Source organism: Oryctolagus cuniculus, chromosome 18, assembly GCF_964237555.1.
Source record: "Oryctolagus cuniculus chromosome 18, mOryCun1.1, whole genome shotgun sequence".
NCBI classification, from domain to species: Eukaryota; Metazoa; Chordata; class Mammalia; order Lagomorpha; family Leporidae; genus Oryctolagus; species Oryctolagus cuniculus.
The window spans coordinates 60964582-60988911 of record NC_091449.1 but is presented as its reverse complement, the minus strand read 5'-3'; the positions used below and the strand labels follow the sequence as shown (position 1 = coordinate 60988911).

General features: G+C 47.1%; 1 protein-coding gene across 4 annotated transcripts in view; it reads right to left on the bottom strand.

Annotated features, from left to right (window-relative positions):
- WWOX (WW domain containing oxidoreductase) overlaps window positions 1-24330 on the bottom strand; it is a 1022922-nt gene that overhangs the window by 482962 nt on the left and 515630 nt on the right. For 2 of the 4 annotated variants that reach the window (XM_051847312.2, XM_070062787.1), the window contains one exon: window positions 1-24330. This exon is cut by the window's left edge and continues 49163 nt beyond it. The exons of the other annotated variants lie outside the window; for them this stretch is intronic. In XM_051847312.2, coding sequence (XP_051703272.2) covers window positions 24313-24330 — 18 coding nt within the window. In that variant the 3' untranslated portion in view covers window positions 1-24312. 4 annotated transcript variants of the gene reach the window in all.

Sequence of the window (24330 nt, the reverse complement as noted above, 5' to 3'; positions counted from 1 at the left end):
TGTTATTAGAGAGGAAGACAGACAAAGAGAGAAAGATCTCTCACCTACTGGTTCATTCCCTAGATGTGTGCAACAGCCTGGGCTAGGCCTAAGTCAGAAGCCAGAAGCCAGAATCCCATTCCAGGTCTCGCATGTGTGTGGCAGGGATCCATCCACTCGAGCCATCACTTGCTGCCTCCCAGTATCTGCATCTGCAGGAGCTGCACTCAGGAGCCAGAACCAGGACTGGAGCCCAGGCACTCTGATACAGGCATCTTAAGCAGTTGTTGTAAGTACTGAGCCAAATGTTTGCCAACTTTTTTTTTTTTTTTTTTTTTGGACAGGCAGAGTGGACAGTGAGAGAGAGAGAGACAGAAAGAAAGGTCTTCCTTTGCCATTGGTTCACCCTCCAATGGCCACCGCGGCCGGCGCACCGCGCTGATCCGATGGCAGGAGCCAGGTACTTATCCTGGTCTCCCATGGGGTGCAGGGCCCAAGCACTTGGGCCATCCTCCACTGCACTCCTGGGCCACAGCAGAGAGTTGGCCTGGAAAAGGGGCAACCGGGACAGAATCCGGCACCCCGACTGGGACTAGAACCCGGTGTGCCGGCCCTGCAAGGCGGAGGATTAGACTAGTGAGCCGCGGCGCCAGCCTGCCAACTTTCTAATGAGAACCATTACCATCTTCCACTCATCACCCTCATAGCCCCCAAAACCTATGTTAATTAAAAACAAACAAACAAACAAAAAAAGCCTACAACAAAAATCCGGAGTTAAGCTTGGCCTACGGGAGGGAGCCTCAAGTACTTCTATGCCCATCTCCCAAGCAAGGAAAGCAAGATGGCCACCATCTCCAGTAGGAATTACATTCAAGGAGATTCAGGAAGGGCGTAAAATCCTTCAGCAGGTCTGGACTACAAAGTATGAAAGCCAAGTACGCCACTGGGAAGGCTTCTAGCGTTAGCTACCGCCAGCGACATGCCTTACCTTCAAGCAGCGCTGAGTGTAGTGATTCTGCCTTCTTCCTGCTTTAGTGACATCACTGGGCATCACGGGGCAGGGAACCATGGGGACTCTGTTGTTAATAAGCTCATCAATTATCGTTATGGACATGCTGGGGTACCCTGTGACCTGGGTAACAGGAAGCACAGGCTCTTTCAGGGAATGCAGGAGAAACGTGGGGAAGAAGGTGAGGACCCTCCTGATTCTTCCCTTCCCTTCCCATGTGGGCCCAGCCAGGAGAGAAGAGACCAGACGAGGTACTACATGAGGAAAAGACAATGGCAGATGAGATGATGGAATGGACAGATTCCACGCAGTGGAAACAAAAAACTTCTATGATGGGCAGGACACAATAGGTGGGATAAGAATGAGGGAGAGGCCCAGGAGGCCTTGTGGTGCTTGGGTTGTGCAACTGCAAGAACAGTGGTGCCAAACACAGAAAAACGAGTGTCATTACTTCCGGTCTGAAAAACATCCATGAGCTGAGAGGGAAAATGTGTTCATCAAGCTTGTGCTGGAAGGCCCTGACCCTCCAGAGTCTGGGGCAGACCAGAGGTCATGACTCTCAGAGACTCCGGGCTGGCTTACTATCTGTACCCTATCCCTAAAAGCCCTCCTATTCCCCAGGAAGTCCTGACCCTCCAGAGTCTGGGGCAGACCAGAGGCCATGACTCTCAGAGACTCCGGGCTGGCTTACTATCTGTACCCTATCCCTAAAAGCCCTCCTATTCCCCAGGAAGTCCTGACCCTCCAGAGTCTGGGGCAGACCAGAGGCCATGACTCTCAGAGACTCCGGGCTGGCTTACTATCTGTACCCTATCCCTAAAAGCCCTCCTATTCCCCAGGAAGTCCTGACCCTCCAGAGTCTGGGGCAGACCAGAGGCCATGACTCTCAGAGACTCCGGGCTGGCTTACTATCTGTACCCTATCCCTAAAAGCCCTCCTATTCCCCAGGAAGTCCTGACCCTCCAGAGTCTGGGGCAGACCAGAGGCCATGACTCTCAGAGACTCCGGGCTGGCTTACTATCTGTACCCTATCCCTAAAAGCCCTCCTATTCCCCAGGAAGTCCTGACCCTCCAGAGTCTGGGGCAGACCAGAGGCCATGACTCTCAGAGACTCCAGGCTGGCTTACTATCTGTACCCTATCCCTAAAAGCCCTCCTATTCCCCAGGAAGTCCTGACCCTCCAGAGTCTGGGGCAGACCAGAGGCCATGACTCTCAGAGACTCCGGGCTGGCTTACTATCTGTACCCTATCCCTAAAAGCCCTCCTATTCCCCAGGAAGTCCTGACCCTCCAGAGTCTGGGGCAGACCAGAGGCCATGACTCTCAGAGACTCCGGGCTGGCTTACTATCTGTACCCTATCCCTAAAAGCCCTCCTATTCCCCAGGAAGTCCTGACCCTCCAGAGTCTGGGGCAGACCAGAGGCCATGACTCTCAGAGACTCTGGGCTGGCTTACTATCTGTACCCTATCCCTAAAAGCCCTCCTATTCCCCAGGAAGTCCTGACCCTCCAGAGTCTGGGGCAGACCAGAGGCCATGACTCTCAGAGACTCCGGGCTGGCTTACTATCTGTACCCTATCCCTAAAAGCCCTCCTATTCCCCAGGAAGTCCTGACCCTCCAGAGTCTGGGGCAGACCAGAGGCCATGACTCTCAGAGACTCCAGGCTGGCTTACTATCTGTACCCTATCCCTAAAAGCCCTCCTATTCCCCAGGAAGTCCTGACCCTCCAGAGTCTGGGGCAGACCAGAGGCCATGACTCTCAGAGACTCCGGGCTGGCTTACTATCTGTACCCTATCCCTAAAAGCCCTCCTATTCCCCAGGAAGTCCTGACCCTCCAGAGTCTGGGGCAGACCAGAGGCCATGACTCTCAGAGACTCTGGGCTGGCTTACTATCTGTACCCTATCCCTAAAAGCCCTCCTATTCCCCAGGAAGTCCGTCACAGGAAGCACCATCCACCTTCCTGTGTCAGAAAATCTACCCGAGAATGTTCACTCCCAGCTTTGGAAGGAGCCGTTTGTAAGGACAGCCAGGAAGATATCCGGGGATGTGAACAGCAGCCCCAAGAGGAGACAGAGATAGGGAACGGGCATTGGCAAGGGCAACCCCACGGCGACATCTCAGACGCTGCCCTGTGCTTTTGAGGAACGATGGGGAGGCTGAGACACAGAGCAGTGGTGCTGCCTTGAACACACACAGAACACACACACCAGCACACAGACACACACAAACTAAGGAGAAACAGCGGAGCCAAATTTTTTTCTCATGTTGACATAGTAACTTTGCTCCTCCCCCACGCCACACTGTAATAAAGTAAACCAGACAGAGGGAAGAACAAACTACACCCCTACTCCAAGCATGTGTTTGGCTTTGAACTGAGATCTGACTCAATGGTTTTTTGTTTTGTTTTGTTTTTTTCAGTTTGCTTTTTCCCTGAAAATCCAAGTGCTTTCCCTGGGCAGTGCATTTTGGAGTGTAAGATGCACACAGATAACCACATTCAGAAACAAAACTGGTGGGACTATGAGAAAAGGAACACACACAGGCCAGAGTCTAGGAAAATCAAGTCCACATCATCTCAACAGTCTCACTTCTAAATACGGCCTCAAATCACAGATTTGTTTACTTTCATTTAGTGTAACTGTTCACAGCAGAACATATCAGAAAATTCTGTAATAGGGACCACAGCCAGGAAATAGTAAATAATTAATCACCCTCCCTTCCAGCCTCTTGCATCTTTGTTGATATAAATGACCGTATAATTCCAAACCCAATTATCACTACTTAGCCGTTCCATTTTGTAGTTAAAATCCCACAAAATTAAAGTGCATCAATTGTTAATGGTAATAGACCAGACAAGGGATTAAAGATTATTTTAATGTTTATTTCCTGTCAAGCGATCTTTTGGCAGGAAACACCGCAGACAAAAGGCTGTACACTCAGATGAGATTCACATATTTAAATCTTCTAACTTCTAAAAACATTATGGATATAATTACTTGTTTAATTTACTTGTTCCCTCAAGATGCAGGCTGAGGAGATCAAGCCAATTTTATTCTATCAACTTCTCAGAAAGGAAAGGCACTGCTCTGTAGCATTTTATAAGCTGCTTTATCAGAGTAATCAAATCAAATTTAGTGCTCATGTCCCATCACTCTGAAAAGCTGGGAGAAGCTGGGAGGGGGAACAGAGCATGAATGGAATGAGACCTGAGTTCAACTCTCGGACCAGTAAATGCGCAGCCCAGACAAATCACTGGAGATCTGCTTCAGTCTCAGTTTTCTTGTCCATCAAATGGGAAAATTCACTGACAAGGATCCCTGACAAGGTTGTATTAGATGTGGGGAAAGCCACAGAGTTATGGCAATATAACAAGCAACACAAAATGCAAACATCTACATTCTGATGTGTGGATACCTAATTTGTAAGGTGATCACATAAATGAGTTGTGCTTGTCTGAATAATTTTTTCTGGGGTATCACTGAGATAAATACACACACACATACACATAGAGGAATATAACTCAACAACCAGGGGATCTTTGAACCCAATTTTAAACACATTAGTCTAATTCCTAATATCAGGACAACAGCAAAATTAAGTTTTATCACAATGTCAAATCAAATAATTTATTCAAGATGTGGGTACGAAAGGTTAACATATTCACAGGCCAAAACCAAATATTTTCAATATATGTGCACACGTGTACAAGTATATATGCATAGAGAGAGGTATAGATGAATATATAAGTAAATGGTAGGAAAATAGAAAGATGGATAAAATAAACAATTGCTCATCTAAAAGTACTATTTATACCACGAAGACATAATAATCTATTGAGTTTATCTCTCACCTATTTAGTTGCTGCCACCTTTACCAGAATATAGAGACCATGAGGGCAGAGGCATCTACTGTTTTGTTGACTGCTGTATCACTAACATTTAAAACAAGACCTAGCACTTAGTAGGTGCTTGATAAACATTGCTGGTATGAGTGAACAATGGTAACAGTGGTAACTTTATGATAGTTGCATATTTTTTAAATATTTATTTTATTTATTTGAAAGAGTTATAAAGAGAAGTAGAGACAGAGAGAGAGGTCTTGCATCCGCTGGTTCACTTCCCAGATGGCCACAATGGCCAGAGCTGCACCAATCCAAAGCCAGGAGCCAGGGGCTTCGTCCAGGTCTCCCACATGGGTGCAGGGGCCCAAGGACTTGATCCATCTTCTACTGCTATTCTTGGCCATAGCAGAGAGCTGGATTGGAAGAGGAGCAGCTGGGACTAGAACCGGCACCCATATGGGATGCTGGCGTTTCAAGCCAGGGCTTTAACCTGCTGCACCATAGTGCTAGCCCCATAGTTGCACATTTTTACAAAGAGATGCACAGCTCATTATTATCACATCAGTATACTAACTTCAGTTACAATAAGGATCCTGGCCACTAGAAGAGTTAGGAAGCTCTTTCCAAGCACAGCTCTGTGCAGGCTTGAAGACAACATGAACTTTTGGACTCCATGTCTTGGGCTCCTCCTGTACCACCAGTTGGGCCTCTGAGAGTTTCTCTACACTGGTGAGTAATGCAATGTGCTTTTCTTAAAACAGCAAAGACAAGACTTCAAAATAAGTTTTTTGGGGCCAGCGTTGTGGCATAATAGGCTAAGCCACCTGCAACGTCTGCACCTCTTATTTGAGTGTCCATTTAAGACGCCAATGCTCCACTTCTAATTCAGTTCCCTGCTAATGCTCCTGGAAAGCAATGAAACATGGTCCAAGTACCTGGTTTCTGTCTGACCCAGTCCAGTTGTCAAGGCCATTTGGGAATTGAACTAGTACACTGATCTCTGTGTGTGTGTGTGTGTGTGTGTGTGGTGTGTGTGTGTGTGGGTGTGGGTGTGTGTGAGTATGTATGTATCATGGTGCCTTTCAAATAAATAATCTTATTTTAAAAAAAGAATTTTTGCAATACTTTGGGGTTTCCAAAACTGGCAGTGACCTTAAATAAATCCGCACATCTCTGATTTTCTGCTCCTCCCTCTGTAGGCATCTTCACAGATTTTCTGTTTGTTCACATCACTTCACCTTCTCCTCACCCTGCCTTATAGACATATAGCTTATTATGAGGACTTGTACTTTGTTTAAAGTAGTTCAGAAATGCCACTAATACATTCCTCTTACCAGATCAATGTAAAAATAATCATTGTAATAATGTAGTTGATAATAGTGATCATCTCTGTGCCTGCCATTCTGCCAGACACTTTATTTTTGCTATATCTAACTCCACATGCAAGCAGCTAACAATATTCCTCATTCTACAAGTGACAAAACTCAGAGTAAGTCACAAATCCAACCAATTATTTTGGTAGAATTCAGATTGGCACTCAGCTGCAACTGATTCCGCAACATAAGCTCTTTCACACTGAAGAAGTTTTTCATCAGGAGCTTAAGATGCTGTGGCTACATTCCTCTTCCATGCATTGATGCTTATCATCACACTGTGCGAGAAGGGAGACACGGGACACAGCCTGAAGATGAATCTCTGGAAGTAGAAGCACCGATGTTCTTTGTAAAAGAAAGAACCTTTGAGTACAGAACAGGTAAAGGCAAGAGTTTACCTCTAGAACTTGGGTGAGCACCAAGAGTGAAATCTGGCATCATTCCAGCCAATCCTTGATACAGTTTTAACAATCTGCTCACACTTCCAGGGACCTGCATAGCTTCCACCTCCAGGGGACTTGTTCTGCTGCCAGAGTACAACACTGAATAGCTGTTGTATTCAGCCTGACACCCACAGATATTTAAGAGTCTAATTCAATCGTTAACGTCTTTTCTGTAGACACAAAGGAACTGCAGACTTTTGGCACCTTGGGGTTATCTCATTTGCCTTTGCTATTTAAGTATTCTGGGGACACGAACACACACACACACACACACACGAAATAGGACAGATTAAGTAAACCTTGTGTACATTCATACCATGTTGATGCTTAAAATACAAGAAACCTTTGTGGGCTCCTGATAGCAACTGAGGAACAACAAATATGTGGGCCTTGGGTTGGTGTCCAACCTCCTCCTGAGCCTGATAGTTGAACAGATGGGCAATGGCTTCAGCAGTTAACAAGCTATCAATCGAACACAAAAAAAGCCAATTTCCTGTCAGTCCAAGGCTTAACAGACCCTCTGTTAAGAACCATGTTGCTGTAAGGGTTTAGGATATAAGCCCAACAGCCAAGCCATCTTTTTCCCACTCTATTTGCCATGGAAGGCAGACTGTGTAGGTGACAGTATAAACTCTGAAATTTTCTGTCTACATCAGGGTGCCTGGCTCGCATAGATCTACAGTGGAACTTTTGTAGACCAACTGAGATTTGTGGGACAGGGGAGACGTGGCATGGAAACCCATTCCATAACCTTTCACCATGCATAAAATTTACTGTGAATGGAATCCCTAAAAGTCCATGTTGGCCTCTGATTTAAAACTATTAAATCTGGTTTCCTGAGAACACCTCCATTATAATAAATACATCACTATGACAACATATGCTAATTACACAATCTCAAAGACCAGAGTGAACAACCTATACATGAAAAATGCATTTGCACAGTGTCCTGGATTCATATGGCCAAGGCTATAGATTTGGGCTGAGTCACAGGTATCTGGTGAACACTTCATGAAGAAGCCAACATCGTGGTGGATGGCCGTGGAAAGCAGGACACTAGCACAGCGATTTCTCACAGTAGACAAAACTGAATCTGTGTTCATTTAGAACATGGCTGGTTCTTCCATTGTGCAGACTTAAAGAGGGGATTTACAGACGTGTGCATGCTTCTCTGATTGACAGGCAGAGAGAATGGTAACCAGATACACATACATTTTCACCTTCACAGTATGTCCTACAGAAATGAGAGAAATACCATGGCTGCCCTATGTACTAATCTATTAAAATGAAAAATGGGATCCTTTTTTATGCCAACTTGAGTTTTTTTCTTAATCTGGACTCATCCTTTCTGCTTTTCTTCCTCCTCTTCTCTCTTCCCACTCTGCTCAGACATTTCAGAATTCCACTAGCCTCAAGCTCCCATGAAGGATATACAGGTCTAACTACAATAGTACCTTCCTCGAAGGAATGATAGATTAAAGCAGTGGCTCAAAATGTCAGCCAGGGTTTTAGGTTCAACCACAGATCCGAGTTTGGATCCTGTCTCTACTGTTATGACTTATCATCTTGGGAAGCCAAGGTCATTTAATTCCTCCAAATGCCCATTAACCAGACCCGTGAAATCCGGGCTTTGAGTGTATTTGTGTGGTTTTCCTACAGATTAAATGAGCTGATGAATGAACCCAACCTGAACAGCAGATACTCAACATATAAAGCTGCAGTTACAGTAACAAATTATTTTAACATAGGCCAAAAGTGGGCAGAGCTGTAAGTGCTGGGCAGAAGAGAAAGTAAAAGAAAACTAAGAGGTGGGAAGGATCAATGTCATAGCATGTGTTGATATACAGGAGAAGGGTCCTGTGGGGACGGCAAATGAGCTCAGGGAAAAGCTAATGTAAAAAATTAAAAAAAAAAAAAAAAGGCCACCCAAATGAGAGAGAACGAGTGAAGGCCATGTATGCAGAACTTGCTATAGGCAGTCAGCCAGCTACCATCACTCGTACCTGCAGAGACTCAAAGACAGGCAGGGGAGGCAGAAACACTCAAAGCGAAAACAAGGGAAGACATGCAGCACGCTCTGACTGGAAGCTGTCTGCACAGGGAAGCAAGAGCAGTCTACCTAAAGTAGGCACCCTGCCTGATTACTTTGGGGAGCATACTTAGCTTTGTCTGCATGATCCTGAGTTGAAGGCTGGCACAAAACTTAGGGAAGCTGGCTTAAGTGACCAAAGTCCTGACCTTTCTGGGTGGAATGCTCCAGTGGCTACCGTTTAACTGTGGGTTAGTTTTTTGCCCAGTACAAAACGGCTATTGTCTCTGTGTATATTCCATCTCTCACTAACAAGATCCCCTAGTGATCAGTGACACAGGTATTCCAGAGCAGTCCATGATGTGATGAAAAAGTAGCAAGTTCAAGGCAACTGACTGACTGCAGAAGAAGGACGCAGCCACACCACAGGCTTCCATATGATACAGACATCACGTTCTCAGATGGCCCTGTGCAGTACAGAAACTGGCTCTCTGTCACCACGGGCCACTGTATAGGATATGCATGAATTAGAGAGGAGAAAAGGTGCTTTGAGGCCCTAAAGAAATAGCCTTTTCTCACAGAACTTCTGCAAGGTGGTAATTTATTCAGTCATCTTTTTTTTTTTAAAGATTTATTTATTTATTTGAAAGTCAGTTACAGAGAGGAGAGGCAGAGAAAGAGAGAAAGAGAAAGAGAGAGAGAGAGAGAGAGAGGTTTTCCATCCGCTGTTTCACTCCACAATTGGCTGCAATGGCCGGAGTTATGCTGATCCGAAGCCAGGAGCTTCCTCTGGGTCTCCCATGTGGGTGCAGGGTCCCAAGGACTTGGGCCATTTTCTACTGCCTTCCCAGGCTATATCAGAGAGCTGGATTGGAAGTGGAGCAGCCAGGACTCAAACTGGGGCCCAAATGAGATGCTGACACTGCAGGCAGTGGCCTTACCTGCTATGCCACAGTACTAGCCCCCATATTCAGTTATCTTTCAACATAATTCTTATTTGGCTCATTTTCTCTCTGATTTCATCTTCCCCAAGGTGGCACTCGCTTGTTCTGGGTGAGTAATAAACATGGGGTACAGATAGGAATGTTCAATAAGACAACTGAATAATGGAAAAGACTAGGCTAAAGTAAATTAAAGACAAAAGCTTGCCATTTGTATAAAATTTCTGCTAAAGAGATTACTGATGTTGCCTTTTAGAAAAACAGCAATCAAATCCTCTAGCTCTTCAGATTTGGAGGGCAAATGAGCTGAGATTCCCAAGGCAGAAATACACTGTTCAAAGGGAACAGCCTTAGTCAAAAAACTCATAGTGTGTTTTAGAAACTTCTGCCTGGGGTCCAGTTAGACAAGGTTGAAATTCTGCACTTGCACTCACCAATCAGGAGATTCTAAGTAACCCCTAGGTTTGATTTGGGGAATAAGGCAGATGGAAGTCTAAGGGCTTTAGTTTGATGTCTGCACTTAGTATGCACTCAGGAAACAGAGCCATTATTTTATACAATGGTAGAAAGATGCCCACCCCCACAGCACAGTGGTAGTAAAGACCAGTAAAAATACAGATGAAGCCATGCATGGAACCTAGCACGACAGAGAAACCCATTCCCTTCTCTAAAAGATTCAAAAGGGATTCAGGGTCATTCTCATAGAGCCATGTGCTAATGTGTATAATGATGTGATTGTGTAGAAAGACAGAAACAATCAGAGTAACCAGGCAGTCTCCAAGATGGAAAGGATATAGCCAGAGGTTAATGTGCCGTTAGTCCTCATCCATCACTTGTGCCTGACTAGCATTCATTCCCCTCCTGGCCAAGCACTTGGATATCTTTGGCAAAGAGCTGTTCCTGCAGTCCCAATGCATGTCTCGGCACCTCACACAGCAAGTGGCTTAGGCTGATTCAATTACTTTCAAAGGTAGATTTGGGGGTGCAGGCCAATCGGACCAAGGATAGTCAGCTCCAGATTGTGACTTTAAGGTTTCATGGCTTTGCTATCATCAAGGAAAGGGGGTCCACAGTCAATGCCATCTTCAGTACACCGGGGTCCAGCCAAGCATGAGCCTGTTACACCCAAGAGCTTTCACTTACAAGGCAATGTCGCCCTTGTCCTCACCATCTTTTCCACTTCAGTGAATTGAGATTTCTTTCCTCTACAACGAAGACAACCTGACTGACAGAGTGAGCTTGAGCTGTGTAGAGATAAAAGGAAGAAGATACTGGGCATGGTCTCACGCCTTCAGAGAGCTCATTTCTTGTTCCAGAAGCAGACAAAACCTACCACTTCCAAAATAAAATATAAAGTACCTAAGTTGAGATGGGCTTAACAAGGTGAAGGAAGGGAGGGCTGAGAGGGAGAATGTGGGGTCATCCCTTCCTCTGGATGACGCAGCACAATAAGTAGGACAATGGCACCAAATCATTTCCATGTCCCCAATCCTGAAAGCTGGCACTCAGTGACATGGCATGACCATGGGAACTTGGCAGCATGATGTGAGAGTTTTTGAGACAGGGACACTACACTCAACTTCCCAAGCATGCACCATGGAATCACAAAGGTCCTAAGATAGATGGAAAAATGAGACAGGTGGGGCAGACTCAAAGAGGGATGGCTTTTAAGATGGAAGGCAGGGGTCAAGGAAGGCAGGTGGCCTGTAGGAGATAGAAAAGTCAAGGGGAAGAGATTCTCCCCTCGGCATCCAGAATCAACACAGCCCTGCCAACACCCTAATTGCAGCTCAGGGAGACAGATCCATTTGGAATTCTGGCCTCCAGAAGAGTAAAAGGAACTTATTCATGTTTAGAAGCCATGGGCATGTTCCAGGAGCAAAAGGAAACTAATTTAGACAGTCAAGATGAGCTCTTTAGGGGAGGGGGCACTGACACTGAGAGCAAACAGGAAAGGAGGAGGCAGCTCCACCAGGGTCTGAAGATGACGATAGAAGGAGAGGAAACCACATATGCTAGACCCCGGAGTAGGCAATAGCTTGATGTGTTCTAACAGCAGCAAGCATGGCACTGGGCCTGGAATGGATATTGCTTGAGGTTTGAAGAATTTAAAGAACTTCAACTGTTCCTTTTAACTTTGCAGGAATCAAAGCACTCTATAATGGTTTCCTTGATTGTATTTATTTCTCTTACGTATTTTCATTTTATTTGAAAGGCAGAGATACGGGTAGAGTTCTTCCTTTATTTTATACTCATGGAGGAATCAGACCAAAACTCATCCATATATTCATAACTAGCATAAAGGATTCCACCAAGTGCAATTTTCCTTTATATTTCTTATCTATATTCCTAACATGCATTCCAGATTTTCTGGATGTGTCCTATTCTCATGTATTCTGTCCTGTCGTACTTGGCAGTATATTGTAGGGACTAAATAAACACTTGCTGAATAAACACACTCGGGTTTTTGGTTGGGAATACACTGCCTTATGCTCTACACACCCATGACCTGCTCTCCTAAATCATCCTAGAAATGATGGAAATGTTTTAGTTGCATAGAGGAGGAAGGTGACACACCCAGGGGTGAGCATTGCCCCAACTGTACTACCTGCCTGATCAGAAGCTTGGGGCTGGGGAGGGGAATGGGAGGAGCCATGATTTTTGCCCTTAAAGATTATCAAGACATCAAGTGAACTGGAGGTTACTAATTATGGCAACTGTCTCATGCTGGGAAGAAAATATTTTTTTTTTTTTTGGAGGGGAGCTGTCCTCCATACCACTTGAGCTGCTGAGCAAGCAAAAAGCAATATGAATAAACTCTACAGGCACAAGAAGTCCAGAGCTTCCTTTTAAATCAGTTCCTAGAAGGCAAGGAACCAGTATATCATAGTGAGACAATCATTTATAATGGGACCATTATTAGGAGCCAAGATATAAAAATCGTACAGGAAACAGCCTTATAAGCAGATTCAGTGCGTGGCTGATTAACCTCCTCATCCGACTGGAGGCTGGGTGGCTCAGGGGAGTGGTAATGAGATGTGGAAGTCATTTGCCTCGAGGTCACAGGTTTAAAGCTGGACATGTTAGAAAGGGCCTAATTGCTACTCATGGGTGACTCGGCAGCACACCTTGTGGGCTTGGAAACAAAGACAGGGGTTCGAGTCCTGGTACTGCCTTCAACTAGCCGGTCACACATCCTCCTGCAGTCTCAGTGTCATGATTTATAAGTCCTTGTCAAGGCTGATTTTCTCTTGTTAGGTGAATACAAGAGCAATTCAAAAAGCTGACAGAAAATGAAACTGAAAGGTAAGTTGATGTTGGTCCGAAACACTTTTTTATTTTTATGCCAAGTTTTTCTTTAGGATCTATTTTCTATGAAATTCCCACAGACTCTTCATTTTTTCCAGATTTCAAAGTATTTTCTACCAAAATAAATATCTCTTAAATCCATTTTCCATGAACTTTTTGAAGTACCCTTGTGTTCCTAATATCAAATGCACATATTTGTTCAATGATGACTATTGGTCTTTTCTAAGAACGTGTGGCTTCCTTTGACTTCTTGGACATTAAAGTGGCAAGTAGTACCATGACCATTTTAAGTGTCACTAGGTTTGGGTCTTCTTGGTCTGGATGGCTGCACTGCACCGGAGCTTCTCTGTGATTTTAGGCACACATGAAGAAGACTACCCCTGGGGTTACTGGGCTCCAGTTAACAGTGGCATGGCTAACAGTAGCACTGACACTGACTTTTTAAGTCTTTCACCTCCAGTAACTGATTCAATCAGATCCATCATGTATCAGGTACTGGGGACGATGACAAGAGAAAATCCCAGGGTCTTCACACCTGCAAGCACAGGTGTCATAGTGTGAACCCAGAGAACAGGATTCCAAAATTTGGTTCTACCCAATGCTAAAAGTCTGGGAAAGAGGTGATTTTCCTTCGTCTGTGCTGAGTGCGCCTCTGTGGGGGCATCTTGAGTGTGGACTCAGAGGTCAGCAGAAACACAGCAATCACTGGCCGAGGCGGGAGCTGCATGGACGTGGGGACTTAGCGTATCCTGGTGGTGGGGGCATCCTGGATACAAAGAGGGTGAGAACCGTGGGTCTGAGCAGCACTGAGTGGAACCAGCCACACACATAATGGGGCTCAACAAATCAACAGATTGACTGAGGTCAAAGAGGAAGGAACAATTAGAGGGGATTTGAGCACCTAAGAGAGTCAACATGAAGGGACACAAAGCTAAACTCAGAGATAGAAGCCCTGGGTTCAAATCCCACGCCTGACTCCTATCCCCTCCCTCAACCCTCCACAGCTCTTTCTTCTTCCCCACCCATTTCCTTAACCTTGAAAGAGGTCACTCCCTTCTTGACAACAGGAGATACTGCAGAATAGATATCCACAAATTGTCTCTTAATCAGGACTTTTGATTCAGGGGTTCATAAAAAGACCACATATTTAATGCATTTTTCTTTCTGGTTAAGCGGAGAGAAATTGTCAATTATTCCGAGAGTAGCAGGTCTCCTACATGGTATGCCATGCCCGATTTACTAGGGAATTAACTGTGAACTCTCCAGTAAACGGCTGTTGTTTTTCCTCGCCCCTCCACCACTCCTTTGCACTTTCCAAGGACTTAAGAGTCTTGATGAAAAGGGAGGAGTAATCCTTTCTCTGGTGTCTGCGATCAAGACCTATCGCGTAACCCACCGCTCTAACACCGCCTGTGCAGAGAAATAATTTCGGCTCCCCGTTAATTTGAGTATTGAACTGAGATTCTGCAGCTGCTTTCTGCCAAGCCTGAAAGCAGAAATTAATTTCAATGACCCAGGCGAGTGGAGGGGAGCTCTGTCAGGTAATTAGTCTTCGTCTTTTGCTACTCAGGGTCTATCACTGTGTTAATCCATACATAAACCCAGGCATTCCCTGAGTCGCTCACAATCTGCGGGGCCGTTTAACTACCTCTTGCTTGGGTTCACTGCCAGCCCGGACGTCTGCGGGGAGGGGATGAAGGCCCCCTTTCATGTCTGCCTGCATTCCACCTGTGTGGGGCCAACGGAACGCATGCGGCTGATTTACATGCTCTTTCCCTGTTTGATTGAGCCTGCCTTTGATTAAGTAGAGCTTGTGGTAGGCGAGGGCTGGGGGAGGGGCTCCTGCTCCTGCGGCTTTCTGACTTGCCAGTTTATTAATGAAAGAGCCTCTGATATTGATAGTCCCGACACTACAAGCACAGCAATTAAAGGGGGTGTCCTTTCCAGGCTTCTAATTAAAAATGGGCCTTTTCCTACCCCGGATGGGTGCTATTGTCATATTTGCATTCAGTTCTGAACGTGCGGGGGGGGGGCTCCTCAGCCTGTTCCTGGTAGGCAAACCTTTGGAGGAAAACTTAGACCTGCAAAAAAAAAAAATCCTCACAGTGCGCAAGGCTTTGTTCTCCACAGGGGTTACTCAGAAATCCAAGGAAAAGGATGGTTTGGGGAGCAAGAACCTGTTCACAACCGCCCACCTCCCCCGCCCCCCAACCCTTTCTGGGATTCCTATATTTCATGCATTTTACCGCTGTGCTCTGTGTGTGTGTGTGTGTGTGTGCACATGCGGCTTGCACTGGGCAGAGGGGTGCAGGGGAGGTTACAAATTAAACGCAGACTCTGGTCTTTTTCTGAGCAGCTACAAAAGGACTCAGCCCTCTCCAGTGTATCCCACCCAACAGCTCCATTTCACAGGTGAGAAAATGGATGCTCGGCTCAGAGGAGTTGTGCAGCCCACTGTCTCAGGGGACAGCCCTGGTCTTGTCCTGCGCCTGCCTGCTAGTTCTGGATGTTAGAACTCTAGCCCAGTGCTACGGACTTGGTGGTGATGCAAAATTTCAAGGGAAGTCAGACTTCTGGACTTTTATATGAAGCCTTCCTTCAATGATCTTATTAAAAAAAAAAAAAAAAAAAAAAAAAACTCTGTAGGCACTAAAACCAGACATTTACTACTTGAGTGAGGAGCACACATTTTAAACATCAGAGGTGCTTTTCTACCTTCCTCCTTAGACTTGTTAAGATCCACTTTTCTCAATATTAATACTTTGTCTTTTTAGCTCGAGTTCCTCACTGAAAGCAAGCCAGCTTTGCTGTGTCATTCTCCTGTCCAGACAGTCGCAGGTTTATGTATTTTATTTATTTATGTTTATTTATGTTTCATCTATTTATTTCTGTTTATGTTACAGGCACAACAGTGGGAAGACAGAGACAAATCTTTGATTCTCTGGTTCACTCCCCAAATGCCCTCAATAGACATGGCTGAGCCAGGTAAAAGCTAGGAGCTGGGAAACCCATTTGGGTCTCCAATGTGAGTGGCAAAAATCCAAGTAATTAAGCCATCCCCTGCTGCCTCCCAGGGTACATGTCAGCAAGAAGCTGGATCAGAAGCAGAGCCAGGATCTAAACCCAGGCATTCCAATATGGGGTGAAAGCATCTCCACTAAGATTGCGAATACTGTGCCAAGTACCTGTCCGAGCAAGCCCAATTTAAAAAGCAAACAGACGATGACCCCCAATGTCTTCCTCCAAGGTCCCCGCCACCCTAGTTGTCATCAGATACCCATCAGATGCCACCCTAGTTGTCATCAGATGTGGAGGAGACTTCAGCCTCATGAAGCCCAGCCAAGCCACGCCCTGTGGCACTTAGAACTCAAGTTTGGAAGCGGAAGGAAAAACACTGTGTCTTCATAGGAGCCACAGCTATGGAATTTCCTAATGATTTCTGATTTTACTGAGAATCTCTAGAAATGATGACATCTCCTCCTGACAGAGAGAGAGAGAGAGACTTGCCAAACAGACAAGCCGCAGGTTCTAATGTTTTATTGGCATCAGAAGTGCTCTATTTTGCCGCTAACCCCCCCCCCCCCCCCCCGCCTCTCCAGCCTGCTGCTGGGGGCAGCGTAGGAAAGTCAGAGCATCCGTCTGGTGTCAAGTGGCACTGCTATCCACCTTCTATGAGAGTCAATTGCAATTAACAGGGCCATTCAGAGAAGGCAGGTACAGGGCAGACAAAGGGAGCACAGACAGATCTTATCAGAGCACAAGGCCAACAGGCTGGGCCTTTCAGATGCTGCCTGCACAGGGGAAAAAAGGTGGAGGCAGAAGTGGTTGGATGGGGAAGAGAAACACCCCTGGCAGCGGGGGAGGAAGCGTCTGCGAGTGACAAGAGCAAAGGCATGGTGCAGACAGGTTTCAGAGAGGCACACAGATGTCCCCGGCCCATCTCTGGGGTTCAGATTCTGTTTCTGCCCCTGGCCACTAAGGAAGCACTGGCGAGCCACCCCACCCCACCAGGCCTTGGCTGGCTTCTCTGCCAAATGGGAGTACTTACAGCGCCTGCCTCTTTTTAAAACAGCCATGTGGCAGAGGACTGAGTGGCTGCAGGAGGAAAGCAGAGCTCCGCGGCCTGCGGGGAAGAGCTGTGCAGACCCGGGGCGGGACTGCGTCACTCAGCACCCGGCCCAGGGCGGAGACCAAGCACTGCACAGAGATAGGTGAGCAGGCACCAACTCACCCCTGTCCCCCTGGGACAACCTGGTAATGGGGGTCCTCCCTTACCCCCCAACTCAGAGGAGGAGCAGGCCCCTCAGGGAGGTAAACTCCCATTCAGGGAGGTGTGTCCTGGATGCTGTCACCCAAGAAAGGGGCCTTAAAGGAGGGAAAGGGGGCACACACAGTGCAGCAGACCTGTGGCCTATATCACAGGTCACCCACATGTGGCTCCACCTGGATACCTCACCCCTCGAAGTTGCTTAAATTTCTTTCAAACAGCAGGCCTTGAGCATCTATGAGGCGCTTAATTCTATGGTGTCTACCTGAGAGCAGTGAGTAAAACCACCTCTCCAGCCCCTTCTTTTGCTTCTTGCTCGGAGAATGAGGGTGGGGACTGGGCGAGCATGGTGCAAAGACGACCTGATTCTAAGCACCAAGTGCGCCCCTGCTGAGGAGGTGAGGAAGTGACTGTGGACCAGCTGTTACGTACCTTCCTGAGCATCTTCTCCAAGCATGGGCAGGAGCACCTGTGACCCTGTGTCACTGAGAACATGAGGAAGAGTTCAGGAAGTGTGACAGGCACTCCCTGTGTGCTCTTTGGTTACCTGTGCGTTTTGGTTCAGATTCCTTGGTGTGCTGTGGATGTGCAAGGCTGTGTAGCCTGAACCACTAGCCTGTCTCAAATGGGAACATGCATCTGTCTAGAAGTGGACAAAAGGAAGGTGTCTGAGCCACACCAACCTCTATGGGCAGATCAGGTATTTTATCCAAAGCACAGGTCCTCAGATTACTCTGATGGATCCTTGAAATGATCTGGCTCAAGCTGGCACCAGACAGAAATTATCTGGAGTGGCTAAATGATCTGGAGCTTGAGTCCTTGATCAGCTTCCAAAAACGAACGCATGGCTCAGGAGTAGGTGGGGAGATGTCACCCAGTTTTACTTTCCTCACTAAGCCATCTGTTTTAGTTGTTTTAGTCCACATACCTAGGTAGCTGAGCACTTGTCTTTCAGGCCATCTGAGAATTCTAGAAGCTCGAGGTCAAAATGAGTCCATTTGTTAAAATTTTAAAAGTTCCCATGGAGCAAGAGAAAAGACTGTCATTGCCAGTAAGCAAAAGGACTGAGGGTGGTGGGTGAGGAGGGCAGCCACTCTGTTTTCTTTATCAGGAACAATAATAATAATAATGAATAGCACAACCTCATTAAGTCAGTAGCAGTTGATTCAGAAGACTGCAGCAACGATTCCCCAGCCAGTGGCCGCCTCCTTTGTAATCTTTACACTGAAAGTCTGATGATTAAATATATTAATATATCAGAGAGGTTCGGCTGGATGTATTCAAAGGCATGAGATGTCCGCACAGCTCTCAGGTGTCAAGCAGAGAAACTGACACACAGTAGTTTCTCAGTAGCTTCCGGCGCCTGTCCTTGCATCGCTGGGGTATCCAGAAGCTTCACCTGGCCCACAGCACAGTCTGTCGTTATCAATAATGACACGGATTCCATTTTAATGTACTACCTTTTATTAAGTTGAAACCACAAACTCTTAATAGCAAGGGCCTTTCTGAGGCACTTTAATCACTACTGGAGTGCAGATGTCTCTCCTAGGAAAACACAGGCAACGTGTGGTGGCAAGGATGGGGATGGCCCTGCACCTTCGTGCTGGCAGAATGAGTTACGGAATTCTATTACCAATGCAATTAGGCAGCAGCTTCCTCTTACTTCCCAGGCTCCGTACGGTGAGAGGCAGTTTCCTCGGTGACCTGGTTTCCAAAGTATCTTTTCCTCATGAAGTGGCCACCATTGACGCTGGCATGGAAAGGCCAGCTTCCGATTTGGGGCATACTGTCCACGCACTGTTTTTCCAGCCTGGACCTCCAGGTCCAGGGCAGATGGGTAACCGGTGTGCTTCACGGGGATGAAGACGTGGGTGCTTGTGGATGGGGAGGACATGGATGATGTCTCAGGTGCCAGCTAAACGCTGAGCACTGCTCAAGGAGAACACATTAGGGTTTCTGCCACTCCTCCTACATAAGCTACTGCAGAGGTTCAGTTTCAAAGGACATGGTCAAGATCCAGGTCCACTTGGCATCCTTCTGCAGGCTTCTTGAGCAATAGATCAAAAGCACAAAAGCACAGCCAGGCACTGGCCCAACAGGCAAAACACTTGAGCTTCAGAATGCAAGTGTTGCACACACACTTAATTCCAGTAGCTCAGAACCAGACTGCAGCAGATTCTGAGTCAGACAGCACTCAACTGCAGATGTGCAGTGGGAAGAGCTCCAGTTCTGGCATCATATAGGTTTAGGTTTGAAATGTCACTTCTGAGTACGGTGACACTGGATGTCACCCATCTACCAGGAGGGGAAATGTGTACTGCAGGATGCCACAGGAGTATCTGGGCCTTCTCAGATGGAACCACGAGCCTGAGGCCGGCACGCCATGGAAGCTTTACACAACCAACTTCCTAGGCTGTCTCCTGCCCTTGGCTCCTCCCCTGCCCACCTGTGCCAGTTCAGCACGTTTCTCAATCCCACCTGCACACAGGCACACACTGTACATTCCAGTCCAGCACTGGACCTCCGAGCTACTGCCCCTCAGCCTTGTTCTCTGTGGATGGTGTTTGTAAGTGGGGGCCCTCAGCCTTATGATGTCCCTAGACCTTTCAACACCTCCATGTGCTCTCCTAATCAAACAGGATTTGTGGTACATGGAGGAGTGGTACTTAAACAAGTTATTAGAAAGATTTTTTTAAAAGATTGATTTATTTATTTGAAAGGCAGAGTTACAGAGACAGAGAGAGAGAGAGAGAGAGAGAAAGAGAGAGAGAGGTCTTCTATCTGCTGGTCTGCTTTCCAAGTGGCTACAATGACCAGAGTTGGGCTGATCTGAAGCCACGAGCTTCTTCTAGGTCTCCCACATGGTTGCAGGAGCCCAAGAACATGGGCCATCTTCTTCTGCTTTCCTAGGCCATAGTAGAGAGCTGTATCAGAAATAGAGCAGCCAGGACTCGAACTGGGGCCCATATGGGATGCTGGCACTGCAGGCAGTGGCTTTACCTTCTATGTCACAGTGGCAGCCCCTACAAAGATTTTTTAAAAACAAGTGGGGAGGGGGTGGCGCTGTGGCACAGCAGGGTTAACGCCGTGGCCTGAAGCGCCGGCATCCCATATGGGCACTGGTTCAAGACCCGGCTGCTCCACTTCCGGTATAGCTCTCCGCTGGGGCCTGGGAAAGCAGTAGAAGATGGCCCAGGTCCTTGGGCCCCTGTACCCTCATGGGAGACCTGCAAGAAGCTCCTGGCTCCTGGTTTCAGATCGGCACATCTCCGGCCATTGCGGCCAACTGGGGCGTGAACCCACGAATGGAAGACCCCTCCCTCCTTCCCTCCCTTCCTCTCTCTCTCTCTCTCTCTGCCTTCCCTCTTTCTCTGTGTTACTCTGACTTTCAAATAAATAAACCTTAAATAGGCAGGGGTGGGTGTTCAGTGCAGTGGCTAAGATGCAGCTTTAAACACCTGCATATCATACCAGAGTGTCTGGGTTCAATTCTTGGCTCCTTTCCTGAGTCCAGGTTCTGGATCACTGGCACCCGGAGAAGCAGGATGTGACAGCTCAAATGGGTCCCCGTCACCCATGCAGCAGACGTACACAGAGTTCCAGGCTCCTGGCTTCATGCCAGCCAAGGCCCAGGTGTACATGTTACTTGGGGAGTGAATCAGTGGAAGGACATCTTCCTGTTTGTCTGACTGTGTATCTCTCTATTCCCTGCCTTTCAAATAAACAAACAAAAGTACAAGAAATCATTTCCAAATTTGAGTATTTTAATATCTAGTTTAACCAAGACATTTGATGTACACTGAACTCACTGCATGCTCATAGCTGGCAACTACTGATGGCAGGCCTGCTCCCTGGACACTTCTATTTTAAAGTAAGCATCTCAAAGGCTCAAAAAGTCAATCTCTAATAGCAGAAATTTTCCTCCCCCTTGTGCCATCAACTGAAAAAATAAATAAATAAAAGGTCTGTGGTACAGAAGGAAACAGCTGTGTCTCTAGCCAGAGCCTTCTGTGGGCTCAGGAGCATTCCTGGATAGGTGCAGCCCAGGGCAGAACCCCGAGGGCTGCCTGTCAGTTGGTCTGGTGGCTGCCTCCTTGCAGCCTCGGCAGGGTCAGACTACTAAGAGCACACATGACCCTCTGGCCAGCAGAGCTAGGGCTCTTCTCAGCAAAGAGAAACTGCAAAGGAAATAGAAACCTGCTCCGGATGATCCCTCTCCTGCCCCCACTGGGTGACCTGCATGTGAGTGGGGAGAGAAACGCATTCCAGCCCCCACTGGCTGCACTTGACAGCACGGTCCGGGTGGCATGGCACACGCCAGGCCCTGCCGAAGCTCTCTTTTGAATCATACATAAAGTAGAGAAGAGAGAGGCCTGCCAGCTCAGCTTCACACTCCACAGCAAAGCACAGAAGTACACAGGAGGTAGCCTAAGTTGCCTTCTTGTTGCAGGCGTGGCAGCAGCCTGTTTATGAGAGGCAGGGGACCTGCCAGTGCTCACGTTTGTCAGGAAGCCTGTGTCACCATGTGTGTCCTGGCAAACACGGGAAGGACCCACCTCAGGTCCCATGCCCAAGCTTTTGTTCGAAAGCTGCATGCTGTGCAGTCCTTTGCGTCTCCTGGAAGAGGGAAAGGGCTGGGGAACGAGTGGAGAATGAGCCTCTGAACGCCAAGCACCCCCGAGTTCAGATCCCTTTGCAGTTTGTGATGAGCGAAGGGACCCATGGGAGGCACCTGTGCTCTGTAAGTCTTACTTTCTTCATCTGTAAAATGGGCATAACACATGTTGGATCCCTCCCACATGTTTCTTCCTTTCCCTTACACTTTTCTGAAGGGTGATTAGGTCAAAATATGGCCAGTGAGAGAGCGAGCAAGGTCTTTCAGTGGTGTTCTGAGAGCTTCAAGAGGCTTTATCCACGTGGCCCTCATCTCCCCTCCCTGTGTGACCTACTCCCATCCTTCAAAAAATAGCACCTTCAGCCCAAAAAGTAGAAAACCCCTAAGAGTGGACTGAAGGACAGAGGTTGCAGAACAGCCCTATACAGACGCCAACAATGAGAGAATGCCCACCTGTTATGTGTCAAGTACTGTGCTAAATGCTTTAGTGAATTAACACCATGTATTCCTCACCGCCCTCCTGAACATTCTAGGGAGAGAAAACTTGCAGTCCCACCGATGGGCAAAGAACAGAGCTCAGCTCAGAATGATGAAATAGCTGCGAGTTGTCACTGACAATGAGTGAACCGGAAATCTCACCAGGTCTCTCTGACTCTTGGCTCCAAGCTTCTATCTACTTAACTGACTGCAAATTAACTCTCCAGCCCCTGGATTTCACAGACCAATCATACGCTTAAAAAGAAAAATCTGAACATCTCAAATAAGGTTATCAGTTCTGTATTTTTCATTTTTCCAAGTAAGGAGATTTAAAATATCTATCAGCTGCAATCAGTGTCATTGCATAAAACATAGAATGTTTGAAAACCATAAGCACACATAAGGCAGGAGTGCAGATTAACACACCGCAAATACAGCCCACCTTTAATCATCATGATTTTATAAAATAAAGAATATTTTAACAGTGAAAACGCTTGTTGGAAATAATCCCCAAATAAAAGCCCATCCTTTAAATAAACCTAATTTAGCTTTATACGAAACACCACATCCTCTGTCCTACATTCTCTGCAGTTTGCCATGGTTGGATTATCCTGATGAGCATCAGTCCGGTGTGTGATCTGGGCACTGCCACAGTGGCAGCACAGTTTCTCCCTTAGCAACTATGCACACAAATGATATCTGGCTCACGGGCGCCAGGAGCTCCATACCAAGACCCCTGGGTTAGGGAGGGGTGGGTGACATGCCAATGACTGGCAAGTGCTTCATGTCCAAATGGTGGTTAGTGTGCAGCCTGGTCCTCACATTCATCCTGGCAATGTTTGTTGAGCATTTTCCTGAGTTCTGATCCCAAATAGGACCTAAGAATACAACTCTGGCTGGCATCTGAAACATCAGCCCCAGGACTGGTGATTTGCTAGGAGGACTCACAGAACTGCCACACTCTTCTCATAGCACATGGATACAAAGAGGAAAACAGGGAAGAGGCACAAAGCATTAAGTCCAGAGGCAACCAGGTGCGAGCTTCCAACAGTTCTCTCCCGGGTCGTGCAGGATGCCCTTGATCACTGGCCCAGCAACGAATCATGACAGCACGGGTGCAATGGTGACTACCAGGGACGCTCACCACATACCTGGTGTCTCGGGGTTGAACCAGGGCCTGGTCACATAGGCAAGCTCTGCTTAGCACGCTGAAACTCTGGCCTCTCAGAACGAAAGGGGGTATTTGATGTGAATCACATTGTACGGTCTAGGCAGAGCGAACCCCTCAGCAGTTCTGGGAATCACGACAATCCTCCTGCTCGCCCCCAGGCAGTAGCCAAGAACCAAGTCTGTAAGCAAGTCAGGCTGCTGCAATTCTTGCCTGCACAACAACAGTGAACAAAATGAGACTCTGGCCTTATGAAAATGGCAGCTTGGGAGCCGGAATTGTGATGTAGCAGTGCCGGCATCATATATGGGCACTAGTTTGAGTCCTAGCTGCTGTACTTCCGATCCAGCTCTCTGCTATGGCCTGGGAAAGCAGTGGAAGATGGTCCAAGTCCTTAGACCTTGCACCTACGTGGGAAACCCGGAAGAGGCTCTGGGCTCCTGGCTTTAGATCAGCACAGCTCTGGCTACTGCAGCCATTTAGGGAGTGAACCAGCAGAGGGAAGACCTCTCTCTCACTCTCTTCGCCTCTCAAATAAATAAAACTTTACAAAAAATAAACATGACAGCCTGGTGAGGGAGAGACAATCATCATGCCTACATCATTCATTCATTGTGAAGACTCTCCAGTGGCTAGTCACTGGTGACAAAGGTGATAGACAATAATGAGGAAGAATAAAAGCCTTGCCTTCATGGAGTTCATAGTCTAGCGAGAGGAAGATGACGAACACAAGAGAAAGACGGAGTAAGTACTAAGGAGAAACCTGACGATAGGGACATAAAGTGAGGCGCAGCTATCTGAGGGGTGTAGGAGGAAAATCAGCTGGGTCCAGGCAGCCAGGGAACTCCCTCCAGAAGAAGTCATGATCCAGCTGAGTC